Here is a 12,630-nt window from a genome sequence, read left to right as displayed (position 1 = left end):
CAGGTCAGATCCTTGTAGCACCAGCTGCAGGTCATCTGTCCTTTCAGCTGAAAACGATTGATTCTGTTGAACACTTTCATTAAATAACAACGAAGCTCTAACTTCTATATTTGTTCATTTCTTACCCGAAGGTGATTAATTTTTTAATTGCCACCACAGACACCGTGCACTCCTCCTGATTGAGTCTTTTCAAATAAACTTCTGACTTCAAAAATATCCAGATCACACGTGTCTCCAAGCTACACTTCCAAAGAGCTCTGCGTACAAATGAAAAAAGCCACTTTTGACTCCTTGTTCCGGATGTGACGTTATAAAAGAGAATGTCTCTGCTCTCGCGGTGAGTTATTATCATTAGTATCATTAGTATTATGTTTTACTCGCAGTGACTGCCTGCTGTTGTTGCCAGTGGTAATTATGGTGCTTCTGGTGGCTTTAACCCTCCATGAACCATCATAACAGCACTCACACTACTTTCTCTCCCTGGATTTCATCTACTCCTGTACTCTGTTCACCTATTTACTCACTCACTCACTCACTGGCCCTAGCATCGCCCTCGCTCACTAAATGTTTCACATCTCATTCCTCTTTCAACATTATTCCCTCCCTCTCCAGATGCTTCTCCGCTGTACTCTCTGTTCCCCCTGTCCTCTCTCTGTCTCTGTTTATATCTCTTTATTTCCTCTCTTCCACTGGTGAGCAGTCACCAAGCTTGTTATTAGTGCCAGGTCCAAGCCGGCACTGTAATCAGACCCCTGGAATTAGCAGTGGGCCCACACTGGCAGGCAGGCACGACGCTGACAAAACACTAGAGTTATTATTGAGGCTGCTGCAATGTTGGAGCTTTGGCAGGACTCCGCTGCTCTCCTCAGAGCCCTGGATCTTGATGGGCTTTGCTAAAGAGAGGCATTGAGAGGTACAGCCGGAGTATAGGCACCCACCAGAGGCTAAGGGATAAAACACACACTGGATGGCGACCAATGGGAGCATTCAGTGGCACAGGTGGCGATTAAGCACTGGGAGCGAAGCCATATTGGAAAGACAATAGACTGGACATAATGGGGATGTGTTTTATTATTGAGGGATAAAGATAGGAAGGCAAAGCCTGTTGTATTAGGACAGGGTGTAATAGAAATCCATTTACTTGACAATAACAAGCAATTTAGCGTCACTCAGAGACTCTGCGCTTTGTGTTTGCTGATTTAACCGTGGTAGTTTTCTGTCCCAGAGTTTAGAAAACACCAAGACCCGTGTCTATTATTTCAAACCTCCACATTCACCTTGCTTTAAGCAGTTTATTCACCTACACATCACAGCTTTGAAGTTTAAATCTCGCAGCGGTTTAATGGAGTGTGTCAGTCTCGGGTCAGATTGTTGTCTGTTGATGATATAGATTCAGTGAACCTTTTCTGGATCAAAAGCACCAAATTGATATCTTAAAATGTTCCAACTCTGTATATTTACTTATTGGTAACACACACTGACAAGAAAAACATTCTTCAAAGAAAGATAAGAATCTTTTGTGGGACGTGTGGTGATCTTATAAATACAGATTATTTCTCCTATATTTTGTTATTATATTGTATACGTCTTGTATGTTTACTATTTATTGTTTGTCTTTAATCGAGCCTCCTCGCCAAAGAATTTTCATGCGATTGTACTTTTTGCAGCTCTGTGGTTTGGAGTTCCCTCCTGTGTTCTTGTTTGTACTTTCACATATCAGCCTTATTTTACCGACTGCTCATCGCTTTCAGACATATTCAAGCTGTGTGTTGCTGTTGAGGCAAACTGAACCTTTCCTGCTGGTCCTGCTTCACGCTACAAGCTTTCCACTGGTGAACCAGCTGGATGCTTCCATTGTGTAGAAGTTATAGGAAATGCAATGTGAGCTTCAGTAGCAGTAGAATAAAGTACTATGGTAAAACCCTAGTTACTTTGTACTGAAAACACATGAGATTGTCTCAAATCATCTTTGTTAAAATGGGTATGTCGTGCCGGTGTCTCTAGGAGTGGATGGTTGGTTGTTAAGCAGGCGGAGTTACTTACAGCAGGGCCCCTTGCGCAGAACCTTGATGCGTCTCTGCGTGTTGCACTGGGCCTTCTCCAGCTCGCACTCGTTGGAGTAGGTGGACGAATCTGAGCCGCAAACAGGCGCCACCAAAGATGGACAATCCACTCTCTTGCAAACACACTCAGCCTTGGCCGGGTCAGTCTGGTCACGCTCACATACAGCGCCGAAGCCACACAACATCCCTCTGCAGCCTGTCAGACAGGAAGAAAAGAAAAGGTGTTAGGATTGTTACAGGAACATCTGATCCTATGAGGATATTGCTTATTTCAATGTCGGTTACAGAATCTCAAAACTGCACAATGCACAGTTCAATTTTCACGAGTGAATGCAAAGAAAGTTTATGGCACGTCAGAACAGATCCATCTCAATATGTGTCAGCCATTGAGGTCTTTGTGCAGAACTCTGCACAGTTCAACACAAATGCATCAGGGCTTAAATGTGATCTTGGCGTAAAGCAAACACATGCTCCCAATTCATTCAGGGAGAATCTGTCTACCCATGCAAAGCAAGCGCAGTGTGACATTGGACCCGCTGAGCCTATTGCAGAATTTGGAAAAGCTTCAATGTAAAAAAAAAATTGAAGTCAGCAACAACATAAAAATCAATCTACAGTCAGCAGAGCAGACTAATGCACAGTATTGTGGACAGTTTATTTTCATCTTCTGAAGAGGCTGCAGTCTGAAACATCAATGATCGCACCGTCCAGAAGAAACATGGTAGGGACGGCAACACGAAGACAAACCAAGGTTAGCCAAACACGTCAAGGCTACACAAGTCTTAAGACTTTGATCCTAAAATTCCCTTTGACTACTCAGCTTTGATCAAGTAAGAAACAGCAAACTGTAAACTTTGTCTTTGGCTGCTAAATGCGCAAAGCAAATAGCTTGTACCTGTGTGCGTATGTGCTTGTGTTGTGTGTACATAACATCAACTTAGAGAGTAATTCACCCGTGTTCTGGCAGCTACAGCTGCTGTGGCTCTGCGCCCACTTTGAGGGCTGATGGGCAGCCAGCTGGCGTGACAACCTTGCCTCTGCATTGGGGGGCGTTAAAAGACATGGCAAGCGATCACAAGTAGCCAACCTGATTGGAAATCAATGGACGAAAGCACATAAAAATCCATAAAGAAAAAAAAAAGCCCACTTGGTTGGAGGGGCGAACAACCAGTGTCACTGCTGAGGATATACACGTCCCACACTCACACAACTACTTCACATTATTTCTTATCAGTATCTCCCAGGCCAAGACTAAATGCACGGTGGCATGTCCACTTGGGCTCGCTGGCAGGTGGCTTTTTTGCGGTACTGGATAGACAGATAGAAAGTCTGGTGGAGACACACACACACACACGCACACAAAAAAACCCTCTTTGTGTGAAGCACGGACAACTGTTCCAGCATCTGTCCAAAGCATCTCATTCTGTCTCTCTCCTCACACTGAAGCACAGTGTGTTAACATGTGTGTTTGTGTGTGTGTGTGTGTGTGTGTGTATGTTTGTGAGCGTGCACGTGTGTGTGTTGTGTGTGTGTGGAGTGACAGGCGAGAAGGCTGTTTTTGACTTGCCCACTGTTCCCTGTGGGAGAGCGCCTGACAGATACCTGAGCTCACTCTCTTTTGTACCAGGGGAAAAGTGTATGTGTGTGTGTGTGTGTGTGTGTGTGTGTGTGTGTGTGTGTGTGTGTGTGTGTGTGTGTGTGCACGTGTGTGTGTGTGTGTGTGTGCACATGTGTGTGTGTGTGTGTGTGTGTGTGCACGTGTGTGTGAGAAGCTATCCATGAATGCATCTGTATTCCTAACAGCATGTGTGTGTGTCTGAGAGGTGTAGGCATTAGGTGTCTCACACACATACACGCAGCCAGGTGCTAGCATGAAGGACTTGTCATGACTGGCCCGCTGCTCTGCCAACACTTCTCACCATGAGCTGTGTGTGCGTCTGTGTGTTTTGTGTACGGGAGTGTCAGCATGTGGCTCGAAGGCGAAGCCATGCGAGCCGAGTGACAAGAGGTGAAATTCAATCGAACTGTGTCAGATGTGTACAAGTGAGAGGGGGGCGTCTGATAGTATGACAGGAAAAAAAAAAACACTTGAGACCAAGGATGCGAGTGACCAAACAACAATCTCTCTGTGGTTTAAATGTATCAGCTGATGTTTCTTAACAGTAGAGGCAACACCAGTATAATCCCTTCATAAAGCAAATCAATATTTCATTAATAATAATATAGATTGTACACACTGACAGTGAACACATCACCTGGCGAGTAAAAGATCATGAATGCCAGCGGCGGTTTACAACCACATCTCTTCTGCGATGTTTTCCTATAAGAAAATCTCACTCTAGCCTCGAGCTTAGCTGACTGACAAAACACTGACACCAGAGTTGAGGGCTCTGTCAAAGGGAAGGTATCAAGTGCAGGCCTTGGACTGAGTGTGCATACTTATGTGCAAGGAGTTCTTTCCTGGGAGAAGTTCTCCTGGTATTGGAGGAAAGATACATTTCACACTTCCCATTCTGAAGAATAAAAAGATCACCCTTGGTGATCAATATGAACTGTGTTAACTACAATGTCTGAAAACAAAAACACACCAGTAACAAAAACTTTGTCAACAATACATTTGAGCTGGCCCTTACCCAGTTTGACTGACACGCGATCTCGGGGAGTTCAGACACAATAATAACAACGTTGAGGATGGTGTGGCATTTACACATGTTAAACAGATGGCTCGTCAGAAGGGAGGCAGTAAGGCAGCACAGTCGCTATGGTCGACGGAGCAAGCTAGGAAACAGCTAGCATAAATGCTAAAAACATTCCCTTTGACTCTGGACCTTTTTCCTGTTAATTACTTTGCCTCTTTAATGTATCAAACAATGAATAAGGTGTCCAAACGCCCGCGGTGGCCCGCTCATTCCAATACAATCTGCTTGCACTGCTTCAGCATTAAGTGTGTTTTCACCGGCTGCCACCTGGAAAGCTGCTCACACAGATGGATAACACAGAAATGGTGATGGCTATTCAATATACACTTAGTTGTCAGTTATTCTTATCTTTACTCTATTGATATAGATGGGGTCGACACAATATTGGAAACGCCTCTCAGTACAATGCAATAAAATTCAACAATGACAAAAACTACAGCTTGCAAAATGACCGTAAAGTTGAATCAACAACTCTCTAAAACAGTCTCCACAGAAATGGAACAGTATAAGCTTCATAAAAGTAGGATTCATTGCAGGTCCAATGTGCAAGACGGTATTAGTTATTCCCTAGTTGTACCTAATAAAATGGCAACTGGGTGTATGTCAGACATAATGGTTCGAGTTTCAATATGTTTTATTCCCAGAAAATGTTTTTCTTAGTTTTACAGCCATTGCTTTTGTGATAAATGCTCACAGCCAGAAGTTTTCTAGGTCCCAGGTTGTAAAGTGTCCTGTAACTGTTGCCACTGCACCGAGATCCAGCCCTGTTTCTCGGGGCTTGCTTTACCCCCATTGGTTCATGGCTAGGAGTTATAGAGCCATCGACATTTCTAACAATCCAAATGAACCAATAAAGATAAGAAGTTTTATAAGAGGATTCGTTAAGTGTTTATTGTGCCTTAAATGCTTACAATTTTTTAAAAAAGGGCTCCAGCATTGAGACAATGAGTTTAAGTTTAGTTTTCAGTCGTATTATTTTGAAAGCTGTCTAAATTTTGAAGGTAGCCGGAGATATATTACATATACTTATGTACGTATATTAAGAGAATTAAAGCCACTTTCATCACATAACTTTATTCATAATCCTAAGCAATAGAAAACATATTTTGGCTATACATAAGATATAAAAAAAAAAGCTTTTCCCACATCTATTGCTAGAATACCAAACGTCCATATAGATATTTCCAGATAACAAATGTGCTGATACTGTAATGAGAACAACTTTGCTGTGCTACTGGGACTAATAAGCATGACCTTTGGAGATTCTTTTCTCTCACTTCGGTAGCTAAAGTAGTGTGGGTTTTTGATGTGTAATATGTGTATGTGTGTGTGTGTGTATGTGTGTGTGTGTGTGTGTGTGTGTAGCCATCAAAATCTGCTCTGCTTGTGTGTCCAAACAAGAGGGTAGCTTCCAGCCGAGCTGAGATGATGATTTATATGAAACAAATGCCTTTCTTAATATGGAGTGCTTGTACTGCCCTTTTCTTACACTGCGCTCACTAGTGACAGATGCAGCACATTATCTCCAACAGGATGAAAGTTAATACTATATTTAAATAGTTTTACGGTTTGGTTTTTCTTCATATTTAAAAATAACTGTATAAACGCAACAACAGAAAACGTTAGAGTTATGAAATCTAAGCCGACCAACCCGGCTCCATCTTTTAGGCTTGTTACAGATACCTTTGCAGGCACTTCAGAACTGTTGAGAAAAACAACATAAATGAAAGCTTTTCAAATCTTTGTGCACATGTCCTTTTGAGTGCAATGAGTGTGTGGATGTGTGTGCATGCTTGCCAGTCCATGTAAGTGTGTATGGTAATGTCCCTCCAGCCCAGCAGTATTAAAAGTATTTTTTTTTTCCATCGAGGGCTGAGGAAGAAAATCCTATTGGGGAGAAAAGACAGCATGTCCAGTTTGCGCTTGTCAAGGCAAAGCGTGTTGTACAGGTAACACTTCCCATGTTTGGAGGGCTCATCCATTAAATATGACATGGTGTCAAAACGTTAAGGATGCTTTCAATGCGTCAGTGCATTATGAAAGGAAAGAAATGTGTGAGTAAAGCCGGGGTGAGAAAATGTCATGGTTTAAGAGTTGAAAGAAAGTCTGGCACAGTTCTGTGGTGACAATTTTCCACCCATTCTATTGCCAGTTCTGATGCTTCAGGATTCAGTGTGGGACTAAGATGATACACAATTGAGTTAATTTCTTTGGTGGATCAAAGCACATGCCATGCAAAATAAAATAAAAAAACTCCTTGCACAACAATCCAGACTATGTGGGCTTAACAGTTTGCATGGCTGCAGCCCTGTGCTTTCAAATTCAATCCCCGTTTTAAAATAGAAGTGGATGAAAGGCACACAATTCATTTGTAATAAATTATCTGTGCAACAGTTCGCGTTAGTTGCTTGCTTTTCAACTTAGATTCAGACAGACACAGATTCAATGGGTATGCCCCCAAAACTTGTAGTTCTTATTACTCTGAGATTGTTTTTACCCTGTGAAGAAAACGTCCCATCAGCTTGTGTTTGTAGTGAAATGCTCTATCAGTTACATTGTTTTGCTGCCTTGTTGCATTTACCTCAAACAAAGTGACAAAGGGAGAAATGGACTGTCGCGGCGAGCATGAACGCGTTCAGACCAAATAAAGCTTGTCAGAATCGCCTCGACAAACTCAAAACGTAACGAACGCTATTCTCTGCGGGGGGGGAGAGTATCTGTCTCGTTTTTGAATTATTTCACAGCAGTGAGGTGTGCTTCAGATGAACAGGAAAGGAAACTACGAGCGGGGAAGGAAAGGTGTGCATGAATAATTAACAGTCCTGAACTATACATGGGTGACAAGAATAGCGGCTGAATTACCGGAAATGTCAAACGTGTTGAATAACCCATTCAGGTGAAGCCAATTGTGCCGTGATAAGATTGAATCTGCAAACGGTGGCTTCAACATTGACTAATGACCTACCGACTGTCAGGAAATCAGGAAACGGAAGTTGATGGAGGGAGATACAGCTCGGTGGCGTCGATGCAACATCGCATTAATGTTGAATGAGTCTAAACTCATTACGCTCTAGCACTCCTGAGGGACATCTTCCACTTACTTCCTAATCAAGGGAGCCTTTCTTTTCAGTTGACGCTAAGTAATACAGATGTGCTCTTCGGTCGCGGGCAGCTTTTAACAGTCCTCTTCTCTCTCTGTCTCTCTCTCTCCTTCTCTCTATAAGAGGGCTCTACGCTCTCTATCAATGTAACTGTGCCAGAAGACCTTCGCGGTGAGGGGACAGGTTGCTATGGCAACAGCCAGTGATGCAATCGGCACAGAGCAGCTTGCCTCATCAGGCCGGGAGTGGAAACTTTCCGTAATGCACACAGGTGGTTTATATATGTACACAAACGCATGTGCAACTTCTGTATCAATGCACTGCCCTCATATCAAACTCCTCACACACTCCTTCTTTTTAAATGAATGTTTTCATTGGCTGTGATTGTGCAGTCCTCACCATCACTTTCCCTCAGCTAAATGCTCTCAGGTGAGAATCTCATTTTAAATATGGGGCGATATTTTGGTGCAATATCGATTAACAGTTGCAGAGAAGTTCCCTTCCTTACCCATCCATATGATTATTTACTGCAAAGACTCCAGAAGTCATGTGTTGTGCCATTGTAAAAAAAAATTAGCAAACGCACGCAACGGTGGGCAGCAGTTATACCAGGTAAAATATCCAAAGGGAGAAAGAAACCCTACAAGGCTTGTATTGATCTCTGGTTGGCGGTCCTCAGTGGACCGATGCAGTCAATTATTGGTCTCGCTGCAATCATACAACGCCCAGCGTGAAATAAAGAAAACATCTGATCACAAAGGAACATCCCACCTTACCAGCTCAATATGAGAAAATCCCTTCTTTAAACCAGGTAAATGAAAAGAAAAAGGGTGAAGGAGGAAAGGAGTGTGTAACTCTTTCAAAGGGTATTCAGAGGAAAACAAATTTTCTCTTGTCCTGATTTTTCAACTGCGCTGTTCTTATCAGGGTAACAGCAGAATGAACAAATTGACGAAAACAAACTATAAAGGGCTATTCATTTATTTCCGCTGTGCCTTTAGTTGCAGGTCTCTGATTGAAGATGGGGGGTTTTGAGTGGGTGAGTATGTCTGTCTGTGTATGTAGAAGCTGGTACAGTCATTTCTCATTCCCTCACATAAAGGGAGCAATCAATTTCCCTCCCTCTCCTCGTGCTTCCTGAATGCAACACATAAGCTCGCACAGCTGATCGCCTGGGCCCTGACCTGGCTAACACGCAGGAAGAACTTATTTACAAAACGCCAGTAAAGGCCTGCACCAGCCTGAGGCTTTCTAAATTGTGAAAGTCTCCTCAAAGTTGAAGACGGAGGGAAGGGAGGAGCTTAAAGAGCTTTTGTAAAAAGAAAAACTGTATGAGAGAAAGAAAGGAGGTTAAAGCGAAATATGAGAGGCAGAGGGAAAATACCTACTATTCCAATCCCTCCCAGTTTCTACACATGGAGTTGTACAATCCAGCAGGTCAAAGAAATCCTTACCAGCTGCAAATACTCTGACGATGGTGGCATAATTGATGCAAAAACTAATTAACTATTCAACAAATGTAAAAAACAAAGCTCAAAATGGCTTAAAACATAGCACGGTTAAAATGTTTATTGCCCTTATTTACAACTCTGTATCAAAATCAATAGGTCATGATTTAAATATATGGCAGCTCAGCTTGTTAGAGAAGATCTGCTTCTTTAAATAACTCATCCATCAGCCTTTAGATCACCAGTATATCACCTCCGGTACACTGTTCCTACTGCACTGAGATTGTGTCGTTGCTATTTCTAGTCTCCCTTGGCTATGGTTACTTTTTTAATTTTAATGAAGTCCCTCTGGCATTAAGTGTGAATACAAAAATAAATACTAGCGCTACACTGAGAACACACAAATATTTACTCAGGTTCCTTTTTTGTTTTGGGCACGTTCAGTTTCTTTGTAAGTGTGCCAGACAAGAATTGAAAATAGCTGAAGCTGAAAGTTACAGTGTGGTTAGAGACGGCTCTATAAAACTTAAAACTGTTTCCAACCGACAGTCAAATGTTGTTTTTCTATAAGCCTGACCACAAACGTTCCATAACCCTAATCACATCTATCTAAAGTCTATCTTTAGTCAATGTAATCTATTATTGCACCCATGACAACAAAGGTTACCCTAACCTTAATGGACTTATTTTAACCCAAACCATGATCTTATCATAACCTAACCAAGTCATATGTGTGCCTAAACCCAACCAAAGCTTAACCATAGCATCATAAAACAGATTCATTTTTTTATTTTTTATTTTATTTAACAGGGATTTGAAATAGAAGGCAAAGGTAAATGATGTCAGCATGCTGATAGGGGTGTGGGATCAGAAAACGCTTCTATGTGTCGTTCCAGGAGGTAGGGACAATCCACACGGTTTGTCTTTTATTTGGGGGACTTGTTGACCTAAGATCATTTTTGACTTTGATAATTTCAGATTTTCTTTAAAGCTGATTGACGTCTTGCTTATTTAATCAGGTTAAACGTCTTACTTCCTTAAGAATGTCTTCACATGCTTAGAGCAAAGTGGTATCTCACCATCTGCCTACTTCCATCAGCTTTGAATGCATTGGCACCACCTCTACACTATATTTTTTATTTCATTTTCTGGTATTCAGAGCAAATGCAATTTTGTGAGTGTGAGAAGTTACTCCCAACCCTAAAGCAGATACCTTTTTTTTAATTTTGTGTGGCCAGATGAGAACACAGCAATTGCCAGATAGTTTAGATTGAAACCCTGTTGACAGAGGTTTTAAAATATATTCTAAAACCAACCCCAGAGCTTTGTGGAAGCTGGTGAGGAAGTGTGATCAGCCTGCCATTCAACCGTAATGTACTGTGTTCATTATGGGTTACGCACACTGTGATTTATTGGTAATCTATTGACTCCTGTTAATTTAGCCAGGAGGAAGTTATCTAACACCAAGTACGGGATCAATGAAGGTCTCAATGAAGGTTAAGATTACTTAAGGTTTACTTAAAATTCTGCAGTGCCACAAAGCAACACCTAACCACTTGTGTCCTCACACATACCATGGCAAATACAACGTGGGTATTAAAAGAACTTGACATTCATCACCATCTACGTACTCAAAATACTAGTAGCAGCATCTTTTAAAACAATCACTTTCCCACCCTTTTCTATTATTCACGCTATCCTTTAGGTCAGGGCATGACAGCTCTTGACATCTTGGAACATCTACCTAATCACGCTTGTTATGGGAGAAAAACACATGGAGGGTATAGAGAAGAGTCCTACTCGCTAAAAGAGAACTGGGATAATCCCGCCTTCCTCCATTAGTTGAGATACAGAGGGCACAGAACCTTCCTAACTCAACTCTGGTGAAGACGCTGCGCTTAACTGCAACCCTACCCACTGTTAATAGCTCTTTGCTCAACACATAGTACTTTAAGGGAAATGCAACCATGAACCCCATCAGTCGTAGAGCCTTCCTGTTCATAATGAGTCACAAGGGGGATGAAGCCAAGCTGTGTGTTGGCATGAGCAAACTTTTTTAGCTTCACAATGTTCCTGTTTTTCCAGTTCTCTCTCCAAGCCTCCCTCCGCCCCAATCTTATCAATAATGGAGACATTGGTGACAGAGCCTTATTCTGTCACCTCACATCTCCTCCTCAAACTCAGCAGCAGGCAGCCAGAGATGCTCCTCGAGAACAGATTGCTGCAGGTCTGCAATATACATGAAGAAATCCAGCATGGCTGCAAGCGCGTTCCTGAATTCAATTATTCAGCTAAGCCAGTATTATGAGGAGAGGATCCCTTTTTTGTTCATGTCTCTGAGTTTGTGTTCTTAGCTTACCGTCTCCTCTAAGAGACCTGTGAGCGGACTTTAAATGTAAAGACTGGGTTTTCACGATACACATTTGATATGTTGTTACACTTGCTAATTGCAAGTAGGCATTGTGTGGGGAGTGCGAGGGACGATTTCTCAAAAAGAGCAACAGACATGCAGAAAATTGCCCCAATAGAAAGCATCATCAAAGCTTTTCCACGCATTCCACTTTTATCTCTCATCAAATGTTTCATCAGCGTTGCATTTCCCCTAACTTCATACATTAAAAAGGAGTGTCGGTGTGTGAGTGAAGAAGAGTAGCAGAGGGTAAAGTTGCCTATGGAGTATGGGGTTTCAGTCACATTTTTTTCTGCTTCATTTCCACTACACACCACACTGGTTTCCTAGAGATAACAGAAAACTGGGCAGCAATGGCAACTTTTCACAGAGCCAGCTTGTGTCCCCGCGTAACCCAGTGTTTATCAGCCAATAAGGTTAGGGTTAGCAAGTTTTTAATGATCTAGAAGATCAGGTTGCCACCCAGAATGTGTCCTATACAAGAAGTAGAACCCAGAGCTACCAAATGCCAAGCCGGAGCCTCATACTTCAGGAAAGTGTTGTAATTATGTGAGGTAGAGGCTGCCTCAGACAACCTTCTTCCACACAGCTAACACTTTATAATAGGTCTGACTGAGGTTTACTTTGTGAATAAACTTGTGCATATCCAACTTTTTCCTCAGCTCTACGTGGGCGTTAACCATCATAACTGCATCTACTGTAGTCTCCCGACAATCCTGTAAGTGGCCGTAAACAAAGCTGATCGAGTAAAACGGATATAAGTGGCTAAGTTTTCTCTCCACGTTTGAATCAATAACTCTGTATTTTATCCTAACATTAGGAAATTACACTTGTACTACAAATCAATACTGGACGATGAGCTGCAGCCCAGTATCCCAAAGATTTCAGTTGACATTGGACAATTCTGCA

General features: G+C 42.2%; 1 protein-coding gene across 7 annotated transcripts in view; it reads right to left on the bottom strand.

Moving 5' to 3' along the window:
* agrn (agrin) overlaps positions 1 to 12,630 on the bottom strand; it is a 233,864-nt gene that overhangs the window by 101,570 nt on the left and 119,664 nt on the right. For all 7 annotated transcript variants that reach the window (XM_029435257.1, XM_029435259.1, XM_029435258.1 and 4 more), the window contains one exon: positions 2,044 to 2,259. In XM_029435257.1, the coding sequence (XP_029291117.1) occupies positions 2,044 to 2,259 (216 nt within the window). The remainder of the gene's footprint in view (positions 1 to 2,043; positions 2,260 to 12,630) is intronic.

Source organism: Cottoperca gobio, chromosome 7 (assembly GCF_900634415.1).
Source record: "Cottoperca gobio chromosome 7, fCotGob3.1, whole genome shotgun sequence".
Classification (NCBI taxonomy): domain Eukaryota; kingdom Metazoa; phylum Chordata; class Actinopteri; order Perciformes; family Bovichtidae; genus Cottoperca; species Cottoperca gobio.
Note: the sequence above shows the minus strand (reverse complement) of the source record. Positions and strands in the feature narration are given on the sequence as shown.